The 27,147-nt window shown below is 42.6% G+C and overlaps 1 protein-coding gene across 1 annotated transcript in view; it reads left to right on the top strand.

Annotated features, from left to right (window-relative positions):
- LOC143940991 (UDP-glucuronosyltransferase 3A1-like) overlaps positions 1 to 19,662 on the top strand; it is a 40,857-nt gene extending 21,195 nt beyond the window's left edge. The window contains exons 3-7 of the mRNA XM_077462861.1: positions 3,916 to 4,030; positions 7,220 to 7,754; positions 10,328 to 10,559; positions 11,572 to 11,791; positions 18,478 to 19,662. Coding sequence (XP_077318987.1) covers positions 3,916 to 4,030; positions 7,220 to 7,754; positions 10,328 to 10,559; positions 11,572 to 11,791; positions 18,478 to 18,754 — 1,379 coding nt within the window. The 3' untranslated portion in view covers positions 18,755 to 19,662. The remainder of the gene's footprint in view (positions 1 to 3,915; positions 4,031 to 7,219; positions 7,755 to 10,327; positions 10,560 to 11,571; positions 11,792 to 18,477) is intronic.
- The last annotated feature ends 7,485 nt before the right edge of the window (positions 19,663 to 27,147 follow it).

Here is a 27,147-nt window from a genome sequence, read left to right on the forward strand (position 1 = left end):
TGTACAGCAATGTGTAAAATAATCATACAGACACTAAATTACTCACTGATCCCTGCTCTCTCCTCACAAGTTTGATATGTGAGGAGAAGAATCCGGGATCACCTAGTAACGGCTCTAATGTTTACACTTGTGATACAGCCGATCATGTAGCAAACAGGCAATTTCATTGCCTGTTTACCCTGATCGGGGATGGGCTGTGTCCGAGGGATACGTGCCAACTCCGATCACTACGGGGTGTGCCCTCGGGGGCGTGCATTAGCAGCGCATCCTAATGGACGTCATATGACGCCTAGTCAGGATAATGCAACCATTTTCTGTCTGTCATTCTGTTATATGGCAGGTGGGAAGTGGTTAAGAAAGAGTCGTCTTAAATGAATGTCTGTGGACTTATTCGGCGTAAAGCTTACTTGAACAGTGCACAATGGACCTGGGCCTGACAATGGGCCTATAGGACCCCGGATCCACCGGGTCTTTGCCCAGTTTTAAAAGCAGAATAATATTCGCCTTTGACATAGAGAGAGGAAAAACTTCCTGTTGGAGGGATGAGTTCAAAACTTTCAAAAACTGCAGTAATAACACTTAATTGACCAATATACGAGCTGGATGGATCCTGATATGCAAAAAACTTGCGCATGCCCCGCTCTATCTCTGCATGGGAATGGAACAGTATAAACCAGAAAGCATTGAATTTCCATGGAGCTTTGGGTAAGGTATTTGGCGGGTTTACCACAAGGCTCACCACCATGGGAGAATTTTCAGATACAGTACATGGTCTATAAATCACCTCAGAGACGAACTGGAGCATGCTTGGGTTACCCACACCAAGATCAATCCTAGATAGGGTGCCATGAGATTTAGAAAAGGGAGTATCCTTGAAAGAGGCAAAGGTCTGAGACATCGGATGTCTGCCTTAGAGCAGGGTTCAAGCAGCAGTTAAATGCCCGACTATAACTGGAAATCCCCTCACCCGCCATCCATAGCCCAATGGCTTCACAAAGTTGATGAGGTGGGTAGGATGGAGGACTTGATCCTCACCAGCCAACATAGACAGGAAAGCTATTCCAGGACGTGGCAGGCATGGAACGCATTTAAATATTCAGAAGAAGGACAGAAGCTTAGAAGGCCAGACTAGACAATTAGACTAGTCGGGCTCCTTGCTCCAAGTGGGGGTCACTAAAGGGACCCAGCCCCATAGGGCGTGACCCATTAGGCCCATGTTCCCCACCCCCCCCACCCTTCCCCCCCCTTCCCTATACCTCCCTTTTTTTATTCTACCCCACTATCTTTCTTCTCTGCTCTTTTCTCTCTTAGTGGCACCAGACCACGCTTCTTACTTTGATAAAAGTAAAAAAAAAATAGAAGGGATGCTGAATCCATGGGGCCAAAATCAATCTCCTCTCATGTTCGAGAGACTCCTGTCCTATTGGAAACTATGACGGCACATTATATATGGATGTTTCTTTTTGCATATTTGTGATAACATTTGTCTTATTCATGTACTGTGATCCCTGTGGATCGGTTTCTGTCATAAATAAAAAAAATAAAAATAAATGCCCGACTATTAGTAACGGCAGGTCCAGCCTTGCAGCCATAGGATATTAAAAGCTGAAGTACCATAACAACAAAGGGTGAAGGGATATATATACAGGCCAAAATAAATTGCAGGTTACAAATACAACAATGTAGAAAGATAAATTGCCCTTCAGAGTCAATTAGTACATCATAGTCCTGGACGTCCAATGAGCCATGCACCAAAACACTTTCCTCCCTGGGAGAATGAAGTGCGCACAGAATGGTAGTCCCACCAGTGCGCAAAGAATGGCAGGGGTAAACTTGGGTCAGGCACTGAAAAATCATGTTAAGCTTCAAAGGTGAATGTATCCCCCTAATGTTCAAAGATACCACTGGTACCTTTTTCATGGCTGGTTGTAGGTTCGTAAGGGAGACAGGAGCATGTAAGTGGCCAGTGGTAGACAGTATACCGGCCAAGACGGCAAACAGCATTTTCCCCCATAAGCAATACAGTAAGGCACCAAAAGTGTAAAGCCAACCAAGTTCAGTTGGTACATATCTTCCACTCCGGGTTTAGAGGACTGTCGCCATTTCAAGGCAGCATAAAGACACACCAGCGTCTACCCTAAATAAGGTATTTCTGGCAATGTGAAAAGAAAAAAAGAAAAACTGCCCATCAAAAAACATGAAAAAGAAAACAAACATCAGGCAGCCCAAGTATCTGGAAGTGTATTCAAACACGTGTAGATAGATAGATTTGTAATATTCCAACTGAAGGTGAGAACAATTTAGCTCACAGCTTGGTTAGCAATATCATGTCCCCCAGCCAGAGAACAACAGAAACAATATTCAGTAGGGTAAAATGCAGCATATTTACCAAGCTGGAAAGGCAGATGTTGGTGATCAGTACCCGTCAGCAGCATCTTGGTGGTGGCGAAGTATCTGTTCATTGTGATCGAGCCAGACAGAGGCTTCCTTAGCTGACTCCTGTTTCAAGTTACTCAGCAATAATTCTAAAACGACATCCACTAGACTGCATGTGTGTTGTCAGTGTGCATGGAACTTTGGTTGTGAATGGCAGTCTCTGTATTATTGTCGGAGAACCTTTGTATTCTCAGTGGCCCATTCAGGGCTGAGCGCTACATGTAGGGCTCAAAAAAACAGATCTCTGTGGTACATGCTTCTGGTCCAGATTAGAGATATCCGTAAAAAATTTAATAAAAAGCTGAAATTAGTTAATGTGAAGCAGACAGGGGAGCTTTTTGTGAATAACAATTGTAACAGGAATTCTGGTGTTTGCTAATAAGCAGGACTTTAAAATTTGTTCTTTGAAATATATGTAAACCCTTACCTTGTACAACAATCCATTAATTTTAAAATAGAAATAAAAGACAAAACATTTTATGTATAGATATAAAAAACATTTATAAATACCCTTTTTTTTCTATAAATGATCACATATCCTCTGTTCTCAGCTGCATAAGAGCTAGGGGAGGAGAAACCGCAGCACTCTAATCTTGCCAGTGATTGGTGCACAAGGGGTGTTTGTCAGGAAAAGTCTGCACAGCTAGAGAACTGACCACACTTTTTCTTTAATGCATAGTGTGGTCGGTTTTAATATAAAAACATAGGGACTGACGGGAACACCAGGTATTTCACACAAAGGAAGCGATACAAAGAGAACAGGATTCTTTTTCATACAAGTACATGGTACAGCAGGCACATATCAGGAATGTGAAATGTGGGTTTACATATTCTTTAAGTAGGTTTGCTTTAAAGTGAACCTGTAGCCATAGAGTCATTTGTACTCAAGGCAAAAATCTGCAAAAGATTAGGCAATATACAGTACATACCTTTTTCCTGAAACACCATTGCTTTGCTTCTTCCTGGCTGCTGCAAATATTCCATACATTAAAGTATGAATACCTGCTCTGCAGCCACACACTGTGGTTCCTCCCTGTGGCATGTACATCTCTACAATGCATATGAGTTAGTGGGAGAAACCACAATCTGCAACGGGAGGTAACAGATATTCCACCCACCTGCAGGGGTTACGGAGAAGCAAAGCACCTGCGTTTCAACAAATGGGCCACCAGAAAGGTACATGCACTATATTGCCATTTCTTTTATAGAGTTTTGTGTCTTGTGTACAAACAACCCAGGGCCACTTTGAGATGACCAGATATGGGATAGTTATTCATCAAAAATCCTGAAACAACTGTCTTGACTTTTGTTGGTTTCCTTGTTTTTTCTATCGCCTCCCATAGAAAGAGATACTGTATGTATTTTCAGGGCTGCAAGTTGCTAACTCAGAAATTTAACAGATTACTTATTTGCTGTAGGATCCTCTATGGAAAAAGTAGTCATAGTGCATATAACGGAAAAACTGTTTTTGATGTTCAGGTTACAAGCGACAACCCAGTCCATATCCGGTGACCACCTATTCCCTGGATGAGAAATATCTTCAGAAATTTATGGATATTTTTGTAGAAGATCAGAAAAAGTTCCTCACGGGCAGGTATGGTAAAGTATACAATAGGTGTCCAGAAGGGTTGACCGGTGGGGGCGAGGATGACCAGAAACATATTCAGTGGGAAAATCATAATCATACCTGGTAGGATGGAAAACCGGAATCATATCATTAGGCCTTCAGCTGAGGGGAGATAACATATTTGTAAGGGGTCCAAGGGTGAAATTAAGCGATGTGCACTGGACTTAGAAGGTTTTCCAATGGTAAAATACATGCAGTAGAAGTCCAAGGTGGGAAAGAAAACCAGAAACATATTAGGAAAGGGTCCAAGTGGGGAATCTAGAAACATTCCTGCCAGAGCTCTAAGTTTAGGAGGTAGGACCCATAAATAAGCATACCATTAGGACTTGATTATGTGTGTGTGGGCAGTATGTGTTTGTGGGGAGATCTCATTCGGTAGGGATTTAATGGGCGAACTGAGTGCTGTGTATTAGACTTTTCCTGAAAAAAAAAAACCATATTCAGCATATCACATATTGATCATATTTGATCAAGGATCAAAACGGGAAAGAAAGACCAGAAACATATTAAGTAAGGTTTTAAGTGTAGAAACCAGAAACACACCTGCAAGAGCTCTGAGGTGGGAAAGAGGGACCCAGAAACATAGCATTAGGGGTACCAAAAACATACCAACAGGGCTCCGGGAGGAAGGGAACTAAAAACATAATATTAGGGCTACACTAAGGGGGGAACATAGAAATGTATCGTTGCGGCTTTAAGAATTTGGGGGAACCCAGAAACGTAGCATTAGGGCTACACAGGGGTCTGCAGGCTTTTCTGTGCTTAGTAGAATTGACCTGGATGAATGTTAAGCTACCTGATCACTTGCACTCACATGTACTGACAGATAAGCGATGGCTCCCACTTATTACTATTATTATTATTATTATTATGCAGGATTTATATAGCATGGCCCTAGGTCGTCTGTGAGCCACAGACCCCTGCAGGGGGATTTAGGTTGGTGATCAGTGCAAGATTCTATAAATCCCTGTTCATCAATATCCTCTATGTTCACTTTAGAGCTTCAGGATAATAGCCACAGTGGCAGTTTATGACTCCTCTCCTTCTACCCAGTGTAACCCACATTTTTGAATACAGTAAAACCTTGGATTAAGAGCATAATTAGTTCCAGAAACATGCTTGTAATTCAAAGCACTTGTATATCAAAGCGAATTTCCCCATAAGAAATAATGGAAACTCAAATGATTTGTTCCACAACCATTTATTCCTAGGTCCTTCAGCTTATAGTAGCAATGTGACCAGGTTGTGTAACCATAAAATGTCCATCCACAAATGGAAGCCTCCACAATGGGATTAGAAGCAGAATCCAGCAGGACCTACAAAGTATAAAAGAGAAGAGAGGCGCCTCTGTGTAGAAATATGTTGCTAAATGTTGTACCTTAAATGTAACCATATTGCTACACTTAGAGGCACCTCTCTTCTCTCTTCTACTCAGTTGTGACATGACACTACTTGTATATCAAGACATCACTCGTATATCAAGTCAAAATTTACTTAAACATTTTGCTTGTCTTGCAAAACGCTCCCAAACCAAGTTACCCTCAAACCAAGGTTTTACTGTACTTACCTTTAGCTCTTCCTTTAAAATATTTGTTGTGCAGCCCTGCCCAGCAAAGCATAGCTTTGGTTTGAAAATAGTCGCAGCTGGGCCTTGGATCAAACTGTAATATTTTGCACACCTTTTCTTTGGATGAACTTGGAGTTATTTTATCTGATTTAAACATAAAGGGTGTAACGACATATTCGGCGACCCATCGCAGTTTGCTACGGAAGTGACGTTCTGTCGCCGCCATCTTGCTACACCCCACACTCGTCCACGGTAAGGATACACTAAGAAGGGGGAAAGTGGACATGTTAGACCCACCGGAGTTTTGCATTTTACACGTATTTATAACAGTAAAGTCAGTTTATATAGTGAAATACAGGACTTACAACTCCGTCTGACTAGTTAGATCTTGAATTATAAAAGCAGCAGCAACCCTGCTCATCCCACAGGTTTGCTAATCTGACAGAAGTTTGCTGCTTTTAAAATTCAACATCTAGGCAGTCAGATGGAGTTGTAAGTCCTGTTTTTCACTATAGAAATTGACTTTACTGTTATAAATACGTGTAAAAAGGAAAACTCAGATGGGTGTAATAACATGTCCACTTTACCCCTTCTTAATGTATCCTTACTGTGGACGAGTGTGGGGTGTAGCAAGATGGAGGCAACAGAACATCACTTCTGTAGCAAACTGTGATGGGTCGCCGAATATGTCGTTACAGGGGCAATTAGGCTTTAACACCATCACTGCCAGGCTGATTTGTATTTTTTTCATTTTTCACACACAACTAGACATGTATATTTTTACATGAACATGTACTTAAAACACCCCAAAAGAATAAATAATTTCTGTTTAAGAAACCTTTTTTTTTTTTTCCAGAAAAACATACACTAAAAATAAGTTTTTTTACAAAATGCAAACTCAAAATGTTTTGTTAAATGTAAAAGATGAGACTGTGTGAATTAAATAGATGCCAAATATATCAAGTCATGAAAATAGACACATCTACAAAAAAGCGGCAAATTACTGTCCTCAAAATTGTCCATAGCTAGGAATTACTTTAAAAGCCTGTCATCCATTTTAGAGTTAACAAGAAATGCTGGCCTATGAATTTATTTATTATATTTTAACTTTTTAAAAGAGTTTTGCTAAATGGCATTGCTTTCACAATATAACTGACAAACACCATATGTAACGGCATATCTGAAGAGGCAGGTAGTCTTTATAAAGGCATCATGGGTCGATTAGATCCCTAATTCCTTCTCCACACCATGTCCAAGCAGATTGGAGTACAAACTGTCCAGTATCTGCTTTTTGAGGTGTGGTAGTTGAGGTCTGACATCTCTGAACTAGTGAGTGCTACTTGGGAGAAAACTAGGCAATAGACTTCCCTTGGCCTCCCACTTTTCTCCATCTCACCCATGGGCGTGCCAGTCTCCCACAAGACATAGGATTCCAGAAGACCAAGTGCAAATTTACGAACCTCCTAGATGGGATCTAGTAAACATGTATTCTGTAAATGTTATGAATTGCTATTTTATATAAACCAAGATGTAATTTATGATAGCTTATCCATGAAACTAAGTAGGTGGAGAAAACTTCTCTTTTTCAGACAAGGAGTTCAGTCTGTCCTTACATTTTTGAAGGAGCTGTCTTACCAGTGCAACCTAACATTGCACCAGACAGAAATCTTAAACTTCTTGAAGGAGGAACATTTTGACATTGCAGTGGTGGATGCATTCAACCCCTGCACTTTCCTGGTCTCCGAAAAGCTGGGACTCCCATTTATTGCTTTCTTTCCTGGGATGATGGCCAATGCTGACCGTGTAGGAATGCCAACTCCTCTGTCCTATATTCCATTGTTCCAGACACAGCTTTCTGACCAGATGGATTTCTTTGGACGTTTAAAGAACACAGTGATGTTTCTGGGTTCATTAGTAATCCAGAAAAAGATGGACTCACTGTATGATGGTGTCATCGAAGAGCATTTTCCTGCTGAGTCTAGACCAACTATCGCTGATCTTCACTTGAAAGCTGAGCTCTGGCTGTACAATATAGACTTCACCCTTGAGTATCCTCGTCCACTTCTGCCTCACGTTCAGTTAATTGGGGGATTATTGACCAAACCTGTAAAACCAATATCACAAGTGAGTATGGCCGAATAACTTTTATTTTATAATAATAATTTAATAAAACATGCTAAAGAGATATACATTTTTTTTATTGGTTTTTGATAGAGTGATAATGGGTCAGAGTATTTGGCAGGTTTTCATTGCTGGGTCAATTTAACAGAAAGAAGCAGACAAGGACATAAACTTGGGAGAAGCTCTTTCTTCACTTACTGCAACCCCTGTCACTTACTGGCACTATAACCATAATCTTAAAGAGGTTAAAAATTCAATTTTTTTGTGTAAAATAACAAATGTGTTTACTTACCTGCTCTGTGCAATGGTTTTGCACAAAACGTCCCCATACCTCCTCTTCTGGGGTCCCCCACTGGCACTCTTGGCTCCTTCTCTTCTTGCCATAGGACTTGGTATTATGCTGTTGAAAAGTCATAAAATGAAAATAACCAGACTGGTTCATGTTTCCTCTAATGCAGGCCATACATTATGCAATTTCCTTTAATACAAACACTGTCAGAGTTGATGGGGGAATCCCTCTCACAGTGCTATTGTGTTCTGCCGGTGGGGAGCACAGGGAGCCTTCTCCACCAACAAACTACAATGATTAAAAAAAAACAGGCTGGTTGTACTGATGTTAATGAGTAAATAAAACTTCAGTACAACCAGCCTGCCCATAGAGGGATCAAAATTTGTCCTACTGACTTGGCCAAATTTTGATCCCTCTATGGCTGATTTTAGATGCAAAAGACATGCTATACATTGTATTCTAGATGGTACAGAGTCAAAGCCAGGCTGGCCTGAATCCCTTGTCTACCAAGATACAGCATGTTTATAAAAGGCCTTGCAGCCTCACAGCTGCTTTTAGCTCCACCCCACACACCTTTCCACATGTATGTAAATGGAAATAGTACCACGCATGTAAGGTACCACCAGAAACATCGCAGTGAGAAATAATTCTGGGTCATAATGTACAGTTAACTCTAATCTGACCATCTGAAAAGGCTTTTAAAGCATTGTCTATGGACAATTTTAGCGTATCATAGCTCTTTGCTATTTTATAGATGCATGCAATTTTAAGGCTTGATATGCTGGGTTTCTATTTAATTGATGCAACACCACATTTTATTATTTACCAACAAATACATTTTATAATATACCCAAAAATGTGGTATTTTGTTGCATTTGTGTGCATTAAAATTATTTTAGTGTATTTTATGAAAATATACTGTCCATTAGGTAATGAGTTTAGCAAATATTGTGCTACCGAAAAAAAATACAACTGCCACCATTTTATTCTTCATGGGCTCTGCTTTCATAAAATCGATATAATTTTTTGGGGGTTTATAGCAATTTTCTATCAAAAATGCAGATTTTTTACATGTGTGTGAAAAATGTAAAAATTGCCCTGGTAGACGAGTGGTTAAATGTATGCAAATTCGTATATATCAACCAGTTGTAGCTTAGAACTGATATTTCTTTACTTTTGGTGGGAGAATCCTTTAATTTGACCTTTTTTTTTTTCCAATGTACGTACTATTATGAACTTCTACTTGCAGCTCCAGACATCTGTTAACTTCGCTATTGCCGAGAAACATAATGAGCTTACAAGTGTATTTCTACTTTTGCAGTCAAATTTGAGAAAACACCACTATGTTTATGTGTTCCTCACACGGCATGCCTTTAAAATTTTTTTTTTTTTAATATTTCTTACCTTTTAGATGCTTCTCAGGAGGAGGTATCATGGCTGACTGCAAGGTGTTTTGACTAATGCTAGCGTAAGCCTGTCCCATGTCTATCCTTGTTAACTTACAATGCAAGAGGCCCAGGCTTTACACCTTTAAGCCTTTGTTAGGACAAATAATGTTAAATTTTAGTTATAATTGATAATTAAGATCAGTCTGTATAGTACAGACATGGTTAATGATAGTAAACAGCCAGCCCCCTCGTACACAAAGTGAACTAAGTAGAATTTTCCTTGCTGGAGTGTCCAGAATAGAGCATTTAAGTACCTGAAATAAATAATAAATAAATACATTTAAAAAGGTAATCTGCATTTTTCAAATAATTTCTGAAATGCTATGTAAATGAGGGCATGTGACAAATATAAAATAGTTGTTGTCCCAATTTAGCTGCAAAAGTGGAAATAAACTTTAATGCATAGGAGGGCTTCATATACTTCTCCGATAAATCATGCATATTATATGAAAGGAGTGGTGAACACCGGATGGGCTGTTTTTTTTTTCTTTATCGTTTTCTTTTTGCTTTTTGTCATAATTGTTTGTTTGGAGTTTAAGGTTGGGGCAGAGGCAGGTCCTGAGTGAACTGGAGCGTTAAAGGGCAATTAAAGTTATTTTATAAGATCTAACAGTTTATATATTCATAGTCTTGGTGTGATCTTGTGATATACAATGCTTTGCAACCATTATACTGTTGTTCATGGAATTGTGATGTGTACTTTGTGCCTTGCACTGCTTATCTGTTCTGTCAGCAATTAAATAGAGATTATATAAAAAAGCCAGACAGATACTTCCTTATTGTCTAATAAAAAAAAATTGTACTTTATAAATAAATATGTTTTATTTTATTACATTCAGGAACTGGAAGACTTTATATCTGAGTCCGGGGATGCTGGTTTCATTGTGGTGACTCTTGGATCGATGTTGTCCTCACTCCCTGTAGTGGAATTTTTCAAGGAGATGAACGGTGGATTAGCTAAGATTCAGCAGAAGGTGATCTGGAGGTATCAGAGGTCAAAATGGCCAAAAGATGTGGAAATTCCTCCAAATGTGAAAATTATGGACTGGTTGTCGCAGAATGATTTACTAGGTAAAAATCTTTTAGTAATATGAAGTTACTTTTTTGCTAGAAATTAGCTGTACTTCCTTTCCTTTAAATTGTGGTACTTGTTCTACCTTCTACATCCTACCATGCTACCCTCGCTTTTATTGCCCTAACCTTGCTCTCCATTGTCCCACCTTGATTTTGCCCTCCCTTTCCTAATCCAACTCTGTTTTTTCATCCTCTAACCTAGCTCAAGGTCCTATAGTGCCAGCAGTGAAAAGGCACACTCCATGAGTTGTGGACTACTTTAGCTGCATGTGCCCCCTACTCCTTAGGCCCCCGAAGATGTCTTCTCTTCTGTCTACCCTGTGGCCTTGCCCTACTCTGTCCTCTCTTTCTTCATCTTGATTCTGTCCTTCCTTCGTCCACCCTAACTTCATCCTCCCTTTTCCTACCCTAACTTTATCCTTACTTCCTCTACCAAACACTGTCTGCCATTCCTGCACCCTAACTCTGTGTTAACTTGCTCTACCTTAACTCTGTCTTCCATTCCTCCACCCCAACTCTGGCCTCCTTTCCTCCCCTAACTCTGTCCTACCTTTCCCCACCCTGACTCTGTCCTTCTTTCCTCTACCTTAAATATGTCCTCCCTCCCGCCACCCCAAAGCTGACCATAGATGGTTAGTTTTTTTTTCTCTGTTCAAACAAGATTCCTCCATCCACTCTAGCTGTCAGAATACACTGATCAGCGACCGCAGCCCTTGGTCGAAAAAAGTTTTCCATCATGCACCTTTGACAGACGTTGTTTAAACATCTGCCTTCTATTGAGCAGGAACTCCCACACAGTGATCAACATTCGGCTGGTCACTGCTGAACCTGCCAACTTTCAATCCCTGTATGGCCAGCTTTTTTATGTTCTACCTTTCCCTGCCTCATTTCTGTCCTCTCTTCCTTACCCTAACTCAGTCTTTCTTACCCCTCTCTGATACTCTCTTCTCCCCCCCATGCTTTCCTCTTCTGGTCTGACTCTTTATTTTTATTGTTTTTGCAATTTCAGGACACCCCAAAGTGCGTCTACTGGTGACACACGGAGGAATGAACAGTTTAATGGAAGCTGTGCACCATGGTGTTCCTGTTCTTGGGATTCCACTGTTTGGGGATCAGTATGAAAATATGGCCAGAATAAAAGACAGAGAAATGGGAACCTATATTCTACCTGAGCAACTTAAAGCTGAAAACTTTGCCAGCACTATTCAACACATCATAGAAAATAAAAGGTAATTGTTGGCAATGTAATATCTGTAGCAGTGTTAATTTTGGCAGCAAATTTTCGATTTTGCTTTAGTCTTAGTCTAAGGACTAAAAAGCCATTTTACTTTTAGTCTCATTTTAGGCATAAATTATAACATGATATTAGATTATTTTACTCTAGGAGTATATAATGAGCTTGGAAATTCTAGAGAAATGGTTAAATAATGCATTACAATTTAACTAAACACATATTCGATTTTGACTAAAATCTCCAGTACATTTTAGTCGAATAATTTAGTCAGGCCTGCTGTGCTGTAATTGTGATACACAACTGTACACACTCACAGTCTACCCTGCTCTGGGTGCCTAGCAGCGTGGTCATCTCGGGAGTCGGGACTCGGGAGGCCTCAGCCTGGCTGGCCTATAATGCCCGGTGCTGCCCTCTCACACTCAGGTCTCTGGCAGTCGTCTCGACATGCTTGCTGGGAACGGATTTCGGAAGCAGGCGGAGCTCCGTGAAAAAGCGGAAGTTAGTTCACGAGGGTAAACATCTCTGACTCACATTTTCATCCTGTTTTCATTCGTTAACAAAAATGGATTTGATTGTCGTCATAGTTTTTGGCAGTGGACAAAAATGTGCTGAATTCTTCGTTTAGTTTTCATCACTGTGAAAAAAGCCGCCAACTAAATCTTTGACGAAAATGTTTTTGTTGATGAAATTAACACTGATCTGAAGGACATCGCATAACACCACAAGTGGCACCTGACTCCTGAGTCTGCCACGGAATGTGTTTTAGTTTTGAACAGTTAACACACAGGAAGAACCTAGGAGCTGCCCCCCCCCCCCCCCCCACAATACCTACCACTGATAACAGGAATCCCTTCATGGCAATGATGGTATGGGACCAAACCCATACTAACAGTTTTTCAGGATCTAGCTGTTTTCCAATAGATCATGCAACAATGTTTAGCTGGCCATAAACAGGTAGTTGGCTGGCTGAAATAACCCCACTTCAGTTCAACACCGGGCACTTTCACTCCCTTCTTGCCCAGGCTTCTTTTTACAGCTTTCAATGCTGTCGCACTTTAAATACCAAAGGAAGAGAAGGAAGCCCCACCTAAGTGTAGCAATTAAAAATTGGTTTTATTCACAATGGTTTTAAAAACTCACAAGATCGAGTAGTTAAATGCTTAAACATGTAGATGCCGCTCTGGTCTTTCCTGCAGTCACCATGCTGTACTGGGGAACCGCTGGAGATGGAAGAGATGGATGGAGCATCCCGTGGCCACCAGGAAGTCAACGCCAGACAGTGTGGAATGCACGGCAGATGTGACATCACCAGAACAGAAGAGATGGCCGGGTTAACAGGCTACACGCTCATAGCCACCAGCTCCTTCTACAAGGCCTATAGAACAAGCTGGTGGCTCCAAGCACGTAGCCTGCTGTCCCGGCTGTCTTTTCTGTTCTGGTGACGTCACATCGACTGTGCGTTCCACGCTGGTTGGCATAGACTTCCTAGTGGCCACAGGATGCTCCATCCATCTCTTCCATCTCCAGCGGTTCCCCAGCACAGTGTGGTGCCTGCAGGAAGGACTAGAGCGGCATCTCCATGTTTTTTGGGAAGCGTTTAACTACTCAATCTTGTGAGTTTTTAATGCCATTGTGAATAAAACCGATTTTTGATTGCTACACTTGGGTGGCGCCTCCTTCTCTTCACTTGTTTTCATTCATACAGAGGTGGCTATACTCCGAGGAAAGCTGCTGCTACTTGCTTCATGTATTCCTAAATCTATGGACTATTTCATGGACTGAGACATTTATTACAGAGCTGTGTTCTCACATGCCCTTTTGTTCTTTAACCACTTAAGGACCAGGCCTCTTTTTCAGACTTGGTGTTTACATGTTTAAAACTGTTTTTTTGCTAGAAAATTACTTAGAACCCCCAAACATTTTATATTGTTTTTTTTCGAACACCCTAGAGAATAAAATGGTGGTCATTGAAATCCTTTTTTTCACACCGTATTTGCGCAGCGGTCTTACAAGCGCACCTTTTTTGGAAAAAAATCACTTTTTTGAATAAAAAAATAAGACAACAGTAAAATTAGTGCAATTTTTTTTATATTGTGAAAGATAATGGTACGCCGAGTAAATTGATACCCAACATGTCACGCTTCAAAATTGCGCCCGCTCGTGGAATGGCGTCAAACTTTTAGCCTCAAAAATCTCCATAAGCGACATTTAAAAAATTCTACAGGTTGCATTTTTTGAGTTACAGAGGAGGTCTAGGGCTAGAATTATTGCTCTCATTCTACCAATCGCGGCGATACCTCACATGTGTGGTTTGACCACCGTTTTCATATGCGGGCGCTACTCACGTATGCGCTCGCTTCTGTGCGCAAGCTCGTCGTGACGGGGTGTTTTTAAAAAACTTTTTTTTTTTTCTTATTTATTTTAATTGATTTTATTTATTTTTACACTGTTTTAAAAAAAAAAATGGATCACTTTTATTCCTATTACAAGGAATGTAAACATCCCTTGTAATAGAAAAAAGCATGACAGGTCCTCTTAAATATGAGATCTGGGGTCAAAAAGTCCTCAGATCTCATATTTGGGCTAAAATGCACCAAAAAAAAAAATTTATAAAAAAAAAGAAAAAATGACATTTAAAAAAAATATACCTTTAAGAGGTATGGGCGGAAGTGACGTTTTGACGTTGCTTCCGCCCTCCTATGGTATAGAGACGAGTGGGGGCCATCTTAGCCTCACTCGTCTCCATACCCAGCCATCGACAGGACCCGATCGCCTCCGCCGCTACCGACGGCTCCGGTAAGCGGCGGAAGGTGCGGGAGGGTGGCAGGAGGGGGTGTGGCACCTCTCCCGCCACCGATAGCGGTGATCTCGCGGTGAATCCGCCGCGGAGACCACCGTTATCGTACAGCCGACCGCCGCCTGAAGAGATGGATATCTCGGTTGTGGCAGCAGCTGCTGCCGTTACCGAGATATCCCTCTTCAAAAATAGGACGTACATCGTCGTGCGGCGGTTGGCAAGTGGTTAAGGTGACATACTTCCCATGCGCCAGAAATTATTATATTATGTTAGCACTTTGAATCCCAATTACTCAGTCATGTAACACTGTACTCATATGAAATGTTTTATCATTTTTTTAGATAGAGCTTTTTTTTTGGTGGTATTTTTTACCACTAGGTTTTTTATTTGTTGCTAAACAAACAATTTTTTTTTCTTAGTTTCTGTTATAAAATGTTACAAATACCGTAAGTACATTTTCTCCACCACTGATGGGGGCTGATGAGGCTGCACTGATGGGCACTTATGAGGAGGCACTTATAGGCATGGATGAGGCTGCACTAATATGTGGCACTGATGCGCACTGATAGCGGCACTAATAAGGAGGAACTGATAGGCGGCACTAGTGGGCACTGATGAGACAGCACTGATGGACACTGATGAGGCGGCACTGATAGGTGGCACTGCTTGGCACTGTTGGGTTGCACTGATAATTAGGACACTGTTGATCAGTGCTCTGATCATCAGTGTAAATGTCCCCTGTCACACTTGTCAGTTACCGACTCTCCTCTCCTCATGCTGTGACAGAGCGATAACCAATAAGCGATAAATTATAACCAGCAAGTTTGTTTGATTGGACACAGCTGATAACATGGTAAAGGGCTGCTGTGATTGGCTCTTTACCCCGATCTGTGATCAGCTGTGTCCATGGACGCCCTCCCAGAATTGGATGACCGTGTTGTAGCCATCTTTTGGCTATAGCGCAGTTGGAAAGTGGTTAAAAAAGATTCCCATTGTCACACAAACGAGGTGCATGGAGGAAACCATGCTCCCCCTGGAACAGCAGAACTCACCCATAGCAGAATGCACTGATGACGATAAGTGCCTGCAGCTGTTAAACTAAAGTTTTATAGCATGCTCCTTGGACATAAGTCATTCAAGTGATCAATTTCTGTTGAGCAAGGCCTGCAATACACTCATCAATGTTAGGCTAGTCCCTGCAGAATTTTGAAAAGTCGATTATCAGCTTTACTTTTGCATGACTGTTTATGATGGCTGGTTGCTGTCTGAGTGAACAGAGTAAATCTGTTAATTTCTCATCCTTGAAGGCCGTTAAATGATAATCTCACCATACACTAGTAGACTTTGGAACATTCATATGAACATTCGTAAAAAAATTCTCAGCACATTTGATGACTTAACAAAAAATGTTGTTTGCTTTTAACATTTGATTTTGGAATGAATGGACTTTACCAAACAAAAACCAAATACACTGTTAAGCCGCGTACACACTGGCGGATTGTATGGCCTACTTAGTCCGTCATACAATCCGATGGACAGTCCGTCATACTTTCGAATGAATGAATGAATGAATGAATGAAATACTTATATAGCGCACAATGCGAACTGAATCGCCTCTAGGCGGCTTGACCACACACGGACTTGACCACACACGGATGCACAAACAGTCCGTCGAAAGCTTGCGCGATGACGTGTACAGCACGTACGACGGGACTAGAAATAGGAAGTCCAATATACAGCAATGCAACCTTCCGCCGTGTAAATCCTTTCTGAGCATGCGCCATTCTTAGTCCGTCGAACTAGCCTACTCACGAGCGGATTGTCCGCTGAAACCAAAGTATGACGGACAGTATTACGGAAATTCCGAAATACTTAGTACGCCAGACTGCACGCTGAAAAAGTCCGCTGAAGCCCACACACGAGCGGACTGTCCGCTGAAATGTGTTTCGACGGACTAAGTAGGCCATACAATCCGCCCGTGTGTACGCGGCCATAGAAACATTTTCCATGCCACGCCTTCGAATTTTCTGCTCACTGGAGTCGAAAACACATATCAACTTCACTAAGGATTAGAAATTCAAAGCAATGTTCTTAAAATGAACCATTCTACGAGTATATGGTCAGCATTGGCTACCTGATTTCTTGATACAGTCTCAGGCTTTGAAGATTAGTCCTTTAAATTGTAAATTTTTTGTGAATATTGTTTCCAAGATGTATGAAAATGTCCAGCATGTCAATCCATAAGAAAGAAGTATTCTGTGTAGTGTGATATTATGATTATTTAAAGTGGTGCTATACAGAGAATCCACTCATGTGTTCATGGGACAGCAGGAGGAAAAAGTAAAATGTTACTTTAGCAAATGCATAGCTCCCAACTGTCCCTGATTTTGAGGGACTGTCCCTGATTTGGAGAAATGTCCCTCTGTCCCCTTTTTCCTCCTCATTTATCCCTCATTTTGGTCTGATCTATATAGTTGTATATAAAATGCACTTTTTACCTATCAAAAAGTGTTTTCCAGCGCTAAACCTTTCATCTGATTTTTAAATTTCTGTATTTTTTAATTCCAAAAGCCAATAAAAAGGAATGATAGTGGTAAAAAAAAATCCTTGTGGGTTAAACCAATCTAGTTTTTTTGTACAATTCCCCTTTAACCACTTAAGCCCCAGACCAATTTGCAGCCAAAGGACCAGGCCCCTTTTTTGCGATTCGGCACTGCGTTATTTTAACTGACAATTGCGCGGTTGTGCGACGTGGCTCCCAAACAAAATTGGCGTCCTTTTTTTCCCACAAATAGAGCTTTCTTTTGGTGGTATTTGATCACCCCTGCGGGTTTTATTTTTTGCGCTATAAAAAAAAATAGAGTGCCAATTTTGAAAAAAATTCAATATTTTTTACTTTTTGCTATAATAAATATCCCCAAAAAATATATGAAAAAAAACATTATTTTTCCTCAGTTTAGGCCGATACGTATTCTTCTACATATTTTTGGTAAAAAAAATTGCAATTAGTGATTATTGATTGGGTTGCACAAAAGTTATAGCGTTTACAAAATTGGGGATAGTTTTATAGCATTTTTATTAATATTTTTTTTGTTTACTAGTAATGGCGGCGATCAGCGATTTTTATTGTGACTGCGACATTATGGCGGACACATCGGACATTTTTGCCACATTTTTGGGACCATTGTCATTTATACAGCAATCAGTGCTATTTAAATGCACTGATTCCTGTGTAAATGACACTGGCAGTGAAGGGGTTAACCACTAGGGGGCGAGGAGGGGTTATGTATGACGTTCTGGGCTTTTTTAATTGTAGGGGGCGTGGCCTGGCATGTGACGTCACTGATCGTCTTTCCCTATTTCAGGGAACAGACGATCGATGACAGCCACAGTAGGAAGCACTGGGAGAGGTTTGTTTACACAGACCTCTCCTCGTTCTTCAACTTTGTGACCCGATCGCGGGACACCAGTGTCGATCGGGTCGGGTCCGCTGGTCCCGCGGTCATGGTCACGGAGCTCAGGACTGGGTCGGGAGCGTGTCGCCGGTGGTGCGCTCCCGACCCACAGCTGGGCACTTAAAGAGCAACGTACAGGTACGTGCTTGTGCCCACATGTGCCATTCTGCTGACGTATATGTGCAGGAGGCGGTCCTTAAGTGGTTAAGGGAGGCATGGCAGAGGGTGTGCCCTATGCCTGCATACTTTTTCTAATAGGCGTCCCTCATTTCCATCTCAATAAGTTGGGAGGTATGGGAGGTATGCAAATGTGCTTGACGTCCTTCAATATTTTTTTGTTACGTGTCTTTAAAGCTCTGTTGTAAATTTACTCAGGTCAACTAAAATCTTTGTCCATGATCCTCCTTGTATTTTGTCATGTGTTCACAGCTACAAGACATCAGCAATGAAGCTACAAGCCATCAGGAGGTCACAGCCCTTTCCTCCAGACCAGCAATTAGTGAGATGGGTGGATCACATCATCCAGTCCGGTGGAGGCGGTCATCTTCATCCCTATTCTTACAAACTGCCCTGGTATCAATATTGGCTGCTGGATGTCATTCTTTTCCTCGTCGTCATCCTCACTGCGGCCATCTACCTCATTGTCACATTATTCAGGGCTCTGATTAGGAAATGTTGTTCCCCAGGAAAAGTAAAGAGGAACTAAAGAAACTTTGCCTTGTTCTGGAAACGAAACTTTGCAGCTTCTCCTCGCTAGTCTCCAGGCATATTGCTGTGATCGAAGACTCAGATCTTTTACTTAAAGTCACCATTACTCTGATGACCTACATGTCATTATGACTGCTTTCACAGGCACTTTACAGTCGCTATAGCGCTAAAAATAGCAACTATAAAGCGCCTCTCCTCTCACTCCAGTGTAAAAGCCCGAGGGCTTTCACACTGGAGCGGTGCGCTGGCAGGATGCTAAAAAAAGTCCTGCAAGCAGCATCTTTGAGATGCTTTAGGAACGGTGTATAAAGACTTTTTTTTTATCTAAAGCACCTAAAGTTTTTCTCTTCTTTAATTTGCTGCACTGGTCATGTGGATTGCACAATCCCCTTAAAATAGAAGGTTGAAAAGATTTCAGCTCAGATGTGGCTGAAAGGAACTTGGCTGAACGGCACTGTGGAGCTGGTTCCCCCCATGCATTTCTATTGGGAACCATACTGAGGATGGCTCTCCCTGTAGGAATTCATGGGGGTGACAAGGACTCCCATTGAAATGGCTACTGCATATGGAGGGAGCTGTATATTCCCAGTGCCCCACAGAGGTAAAAATCAGACAGGCTAAGATTGTCTGACAAATCAGGACACTTTAGACATAATTTGTTCATAATAGACATTTGTATGGAAAAACATAACCTCCCTGCCAAGGCAATATTGATTCAGAATGCACAGTCCTGGATGTCAGAGATTTATTTTGGCCATACACTTATTTGGCCCTAAAAATGGAGCCACCTAATATGAGCTGCTCTGTTGTAAAATGAATATACTACCTTGTACCAATGAGCAAAATAATATATTTGTAAATGTAATAATTGAAACTCAGAGCATAATAAACTCCTTTTTTCAGTGATGTGTTACTTTGTACAGCACACATTATTATCTGGTCAGATTACTGACCCATGTTCTGAATTTGTTGTCTGCCTCAATGTCTTTGATCTCAATACTATATGAATCACAAACCTTAAACCAGTAATATACAAGTGACATGGTTCACAAAATAGTTTCAGGTTAGTATTAGTAATTAGTATTACTAGTTAGTAGCTCATATTATGGTAGTAAATCAGAAAGCATTAAAGCCAGAGGGTCACCATGACAGCTAGTCCCCTAACGTTTTCAAGAGGAGATTAGCAGGGGCAGCCTCCACATTTGTCTTATGGTACATCTCCTTTAGCCCTTGTACACACGGTCGGAGATTCCGCCGGAATGTGTCCGATCGGAGCGGTTTGTCGGATATTCCGACTGTGTGTGGTATGCATTGGACTGTTTCCGTCTGAATATCCGTTGGACCAAATTTTCCAACTTGCTGGAAATATTTTCCGACAAACTGCTCCGATCGAACATACTCCGATCATGTGTAGAGAATTCCGATCGGACAAAGTGCCACGCATGCTCAGATCAAATTCCTACATCAAAGCTATTGGCTACTAGCCTGAACGTAGTCCCATCGTAAATTACGTCATCACGTTCTGAAAGATCGGATTTTCCGACAACTTTGTCCAACCGTGTGCATGCAACAGTTTCGGACAAGATCCATCGGACAAAATCCGACGGATTTGGTTGTCGGGATCTCCGACCGTGTGTACAAGGGCTTAGACTCATCTCTGGGATACTATCATTTTTTTCCTTAAGACTTCCCTTTGCCAAACAAGTATAATGTTTTTCAAAACCTTATTCATTTTGGCATTTCAGCTACATTCAGCCGCCAGCTGTCAAAAAAAACCCACACAGTGCCTGTATCTGATTGGATCGAAAGATGTTTTTGACATCAGATACCAGCTGAAATTCATTCAATGTATGGCCAATTTAAAGGTTATTGACACATAACCCAACCCACAGCCAGTTTAAGGTAAAGGGCAGCCAAGTGCCCAATGGTGGGTTATGGAAAGTGGCAGGCAAGGCCTTGACTAAGCATAAGCTGAGATCTGTATAGTGCTCTCTGGGAGCGCATGAGTACTTGAAGCATTGCATGCAGGATGATATTTTTTATTGCTAACCACTTGCCGCCTACCATATAGAAAAATGACGGTGGCAAAGTGGTTTCAATATCCTGACCGGACGCCATATGATGTCCGGCAGGATATCAAGCCATTGCACGCCCCCGGGGGTGCACATTGTGGCGATTGTCACCCCGCTACACCTATCTAGGTAAAGAGTCTGTGATGGAGGCTCTTTCAGAGAAAGAAGTCATAAAGTAGCCACTAAACTGGATCAGTACTTAGCCAGGAATTTGGGACCCCCCAGAATACATCAGGAAATACAAGGTCATATCTTAGATGCTCAATGATCCGTTCTCCCATCCGTGGACTGGGTCCTTTGACAGCCAAAAAATGGAGCTATAAATAAAGCCATTGCAAGACTCGTTGGCTCTTTTGCCCTAATTGGTTTCTACATAGACTATTACAGAGCGATAACATTCAGCAATAACAGAATAAAATATGTTATTTGTTTAGTCCCCTGCTGTTCTCGGGGAATGCAACTAATTATAACCTACTAATTGGAATTATTTAGAGCAGCTTTCAGCATCAGGACAGCTATTCTATGACAAACAGAGAAGATAAAAGCTGGGAAAATGTTCAATTAAAACAAAATACTCCGTTCAGTCTACAGAAAACTGAAATATAAAGTCTGGAGCAATAGTATACAGAATGCTTGAGAGCAAGAGAACTATTTTCAGAACAGCACATATCTGATGGCCATAAAGGGGACCAGACAAGACTGAGCTTATGAGTCTTACATTGTTGTCCTTGTGAAAGCTTACTAACAACATGTTTTAATGTATTCCTTAAGGCGCTCAATCAGAAAATCGGAAGTTAAATTTCATCTGATGAACAATCTGCCAATTCTCTGATCGTTAGTATGGGGCTTTTGACAGCTGATTGCAAATTTTCCTCAGACAAAAACTGGAACGTCTGATTTTCATTTCATTAGTAAGGTTTTCGGTTGTAAAAAATCTGAAGAGCGAGACTACGCATGCTCAGAAACTAAAGAACACATACGTCACTTCTGACGTTGAATTCTGTCATACAAAACTTTTCTGATGGTGAGTAACATCTTCCCTTTTGATATGAGACTAGTATGCAAAAAAAACTGATGAAAATCTGATTGTGTGTACAAGGCTTAAGGCCTCCTCACTGCCTGTGTTAACCATTAAAAGCCTGGAGCATTGCTCTGAAACGGTCTCCTTTACACTTTGGTGCCTTGCGGTTCTATGCATGTGAATGGGTCCCATTTGACAACAGTAAAATTGTCTAAATATGACAACTTGTCATGTTGTGCATAAACCATGGGAAGTTCATTTTTTTTTAAGCCAGTGAAACGTTCCCATAGACACACTCCTAAACCTTGTGGACAGCCTTCCCAGAAGAGTTGAAGCTGTTATAGCTGCAAAAGGTGGGCCAACTCAATATTGAACCCTACGGACTAAGACTGGGATGCCATTAAGGTTCATGTGCGTGTAATGACAGGTGTCCCAATACTTTTGGTAATATAGTGTACATAAATGCAAGTGACATTAAAAAATGAATTACCGGTAATATATTGAGTGATATCATTACATTGGTCAAAGTATTAGAATTTCATGATAGTGGTTCGTTAAGGTTTAGGAGTGTGTGTATGGGAATGTTTGACCATTCTTCTAAAAGCGCAGGACAAGAAGGCCTGGCTTGCAGTCTCCGTTCTAATTCATCCCAAAGGTGTCCTATCAGGTTAAGGTCAGGGCTCTGTGCAGACCAGTCAAGTTCCTCCACCCCAAACTTGCTCATCCATGTCTTTATGGACCTTGCTTGTACACTGGTGTGTAGTCATGTTGGGACAGGAAGGGGTCATACCCAAACTGTTCCCACAAAGTTGGGAGAATGAAATTGGAATGAGCAGTGGTTCCAAAGTGCCTGAAAGTGCTTTGAAAGCCCTCTTGGCTGCGACCCGTTGTTCCTCTCCTGGAGACTTTGCCTGGCAGTGCCCTCCCACTTTCCTCTCTTGCTCCCTTGCCACCTGTCCAGGACAGCTCCGTGTGTAGTGAGAAGGGTTCTGTCCACAATCGAGCCCTGGGCTCAAGGTCAACCCACCCCCTCCAGACTGGGGAGCTCCCTCAAAGGCCCCGGCAGCCTAAAACTCAATTTCCAGCTTCCACCTGAACCACTCCTCCTGAGCTGGGCTGACCCTAGGTATTTAGGGAGGCCTGCCCCCTGCCAATTCAGGTTGGGTATTGGCCAGAGCTCCCCAGAACACCCCAGACAGCTCTACCTCCCCTCACCCCCTTCCTTTCCCGAAAACACCAGAACATTCTGGAAATAAGTGGGAGATCTTGGCGATGCTGCCTGCGAGTCACCCTGATCTACTGTGAGTCACTCCCAACCTAGATCAAAACACACCCAGGAAGGGCCGTCTTTAGCACAGGACAAATGGGGCAACTGCCCTGGACTCAATGTTTGTAGGGGGGCCCGCGCTGCTACCCGTGAATTGGGGCCCTGATGAAGGTTTTTCAGAGTGCACAGAGGACACGGGAGGCTGTATTCCCGTGCTAGCCACCTGAGAGGGGGCGGGGCCGGGAGCTCCACTGACACTCTGGCCCCGCCCCGTGCAGCCTGTATGCTCGGAACAGAGTGGCTGTAGTGAGAGCCAGTGATCGGAGTGGGAGCGTCAGTGGAGCTCCCGGCTCCGCCCACTGTATTCTCCAGCCAGTATAGAGGGGGCGGGGCCAGGAGCTCCACTGACGCTCCCACTCCGATCACTGGCTCTCACTACAGCCACTCTATTCTGAGCAATCAGAGCGTCAGTGGAGCTCCCGGCCCCACTCCCTCTCAGCTGGCTAGCATGGCAATACAGCCTCCCGTATCCTCTGTGCACTCTGCAAAGCCTTCATCGGGGCCCCAATTCACGAGTAACAGGGCCCCCCTACAAAGCATCAGTGGAGCTCCCGGCTGTTGTAGTGAGATCAGAGAAGGGAACCCCCGCCCACATACCTCTAAATGTATGTAGTGAGTTTGGCTGGCCAGGTATGTCCTTACACCCATAAAATGCCTGACTGCTTAAACCCTCAGCTGTGTTATTCAACTGTAAAGCTGTGCGTTGCTGAAAGTTCTCTGACCATCTCCTGTATAATGTCCGCAGTCTCTGTTTCAGGAAAGGTTCCACACGCTGATGATACTGTCTGACATTTGGCGTGCAGTACTGTGGTCCACCAGCAGGTGTCTCCTGACAGTCTGGAACTGCCTGGGGAGCCTTCCCCTGTTAATAGTATTATATGATCCTGGCGTCCACCAGCGGGTGGTTCCTGGCAGTGCGGGGCCGACATCATCTCCTGCAAATAGGCGTCACCTGAGTAATTGCAGGAGGTGTGTATAAGTAACCGGCAGACACACTGATGCCTTGCCTTGGTATCTCCTTTGCGACCTGGACCTGTCTGTTCCCTGTTCCCTGTTCCCTGTTCCCTGTTCCCTGTTCCCTGTTCCCTGTTCCCTGTTCCCTGAGCCTTGTACCTGATCCATCCTCTCCTTGTCCTGTTTGTCTTCCATCCCCAGCTGCTGACCCCCCCTTGTCGACCCTGGCCTGGCTCTGTTTATGATTCTGGTATTCCCCTTTACTTGTATATATTTGTCTGTTACTATTTGTGGGTTTCTGTTGGTGGCTGTTTGGTTGCACATTATAGTATATTGGAGGCGGTTGTATTTATTCACTTATCTTAATAAATTATATATTTTCACCTTATCTGCGTTTGTTCCTCTGTTGCTGTCCACACAGCTCTGGTCCCACCAGATACGTGGCACTCTGATTGTCTCCTGCAGTATGTCCGCAGTCTCTGATTGTCTCCTGCAATATGTCTGCAGTCTCTGATTGTCTCCTGCAGTATGTCCCCAGTCTCTGATTGTCTCCTGCAGTATGTCCCCAGTCTCTAGTTGTCTCCTGCAGTATGTCCTCAGTCTCTGATTGTCTCCTGCAGTATGTCCCCAGTCTCTAGTAATCTCCTGCAGTATGTCCCCAGTCTCTGGTAATCTCCTGCAGTATGTCGGTAGTGTCTCTGATTGTCTCCTGCAGTATGTCTGCACTCTCTGACACTCTCCTGTAGTATGTTTATTAATGTGCCCCTTGCTCAATTATTTAGGATTGATCCACAGTTAGAGGTAATGATGTGCATTAACCTGTAGCAACCAATCAGCGAACAGTAGTGATCTGCTTTAATCTCTAGCAGCCAATCAGTAAGTGGTAATGATATGCATTAACCTCTAGCAACCAATCGGCAAGCAGAAATTATGTGTTGTAACCTCTAGCAACCAGCCAGTGAGCAGTAAGGATAGGCTGTAACCTCTGGCAAACAATTGCAATCACTGCGTGATCTGCTGCAGTAAACTGATTTTGAGTCTACCTGCTATTTTTTGTATGTCTCAGAATGGAGGGGGCAAGAACATTTTTGCCTAATAAAAATTAAAGACAGCCCTGCACCCAGGCTTGGCTGCCAGCCAAGCCTGGAAATGTACCTACTCTAACAAAAGCATGCCCTATCCTTCTAGCACACTAGAGGGTGCTACACTTCTATTATACATTCACATCAGTCCGTGCCCTCAAGGCGCTTACATTCTAAGGTCCCTAACTCACTTTCATGCATACAAATACTAGGGCCAATTAACCTACCAGCATGTCTTTGGGCAGAAACCCACGTAGGCACAGGGAGAACATGCAAACTCCAGGAAGGTAGTGTCATGGTTGGGATTCAAATAGATGAGTCTAGTACTGCCAGCCAGAAGTGCCAACCCCTATGCTATTGAGGTGCTCTAACTCCAGTTATAACATAAAGTCCAACTCTGCTTTGCTAGATAGGGTCACTTTAAATTGAAATGATAAATTATGTTACCTTTTGTGCTCCCAGCAGTGTCTACTAACTCTGGAGTGACTGAGAACCTGGGAAATAAATGTAATGTTTTAATTACAGCACAAAAAAACAGTATGCAGCATAAAAACATAAAGAATGCACAGCATGCAGAGAGCACATAGTAGAGCATGCAAAGAGAGAATATAGCACAGAGCACACGGTACACATAAAGAGCACATGACACAGAGCACAGAGCACACTGATCCTATTCTCAGCACATAATGCACACATCACATGACCAGTGTAGTTCAGAGGTACCCAACCTTCCTCTTACTGCTATACCACTTGTACTCCAACATCCCCATTTCTTACCCTTCTAAAATGATGAGACCACACCTTAATTTTGGAGTATGAATGGCCATAGCAGCCTATTTATTATTTACACCATACAAATAACTCCAATATCAAATATATACCAAAATATCACCTCCGTAACAATTTGTTTAACTCCAGTCTGTTGGTCTTTGACAGCACTCCCGAACTCCAACACATATTCCACCAATACACTGCGGGACCTTTTTCCACACGATATGCCTCGATAATCAGCTCAGAGACAACCCCCTTCCCGCAGTGCAACCATTACAGTATTCCAGCTAACCTTTCGCTGGAATACACCGGAGGGGCACATACTACCGATGAGCCCCCCACCCCTTTCCATCACATGTGTTTACTGCCACCGTCAAAGACCAACAAAACACCGCCACAGCTCGCAAGGATGACACCTTACCCTTAAGGGCTCCCCCACACCCCCATCTTGCAGCCCCAGCGCCCAGAAAACAATCCCGACTACCTAGAGGTGTATTCTAACACCCTCAGTTACAGGCCCACATTAGTTTCCACCCCTACTTGTCTGATCACCATGCCCCCAATTCTGATCCACAACCTCCCCACCACCTGTGTGTTAAACAACCGTACGAAGTCGTAAAATATCTGACTTAACGTCCGAGATCAGCTCCCTGATCATTCGAACCCAAAAGCCTTACCCCTTGCATGCATAACCCAAAAGACTGGCAGTCTATCCCGCCGTGCTTAACGTTCCACTTCCGATATCACCTTGCTCCACCTCAACCCCCATACCCCTAGCCAGTGAACACATGTCTCCCTCCTCTAGCTACCCAACTGTCTGCCAACCGATCTTGCATCTGCTCTTCTGGCCCCCAAACAAACATACAGATAACAACGAAAATCCAGACAAGGCATATAAGTCCTCCATCTGGACGAAAAAAACACCAAACAAAGGCAGCACCAACTTTAAAGTAAACCAATGTACCCCACACCACAAACAACACAGCTTGTATGTACAGCCTACCCCCCCCACTCGTTTTTTTTTCTCTTCATTCCACCACTACATAAAGGCATAGGTAAGTGTGTAATCTCTTTGCTTCCCACCTACCATTCCTCCTTACCGCCACCTCATCCAACCCACACCTCACAGCTTCTACAGCCGCCCCGATGCGGAAGGAGTGTGAA

The sequence above is a fragment of the Lithobates pipiens genome, unplaced genomic scaffold (genome assembly GCF_037356315.1).
Source record: "Lithobates pipiens isolate NorthernLeopardFrog02 unplaced genomic scaffold, aLitPip1_a1.2 Scaffold_3, whole genome shotgun sequence".
Lineage (NCBI taxonomy): Eukaryota > Metazoa > Chordata > Amphibia > Anura > Ranidae > Lithobates > Lithobates pipiens.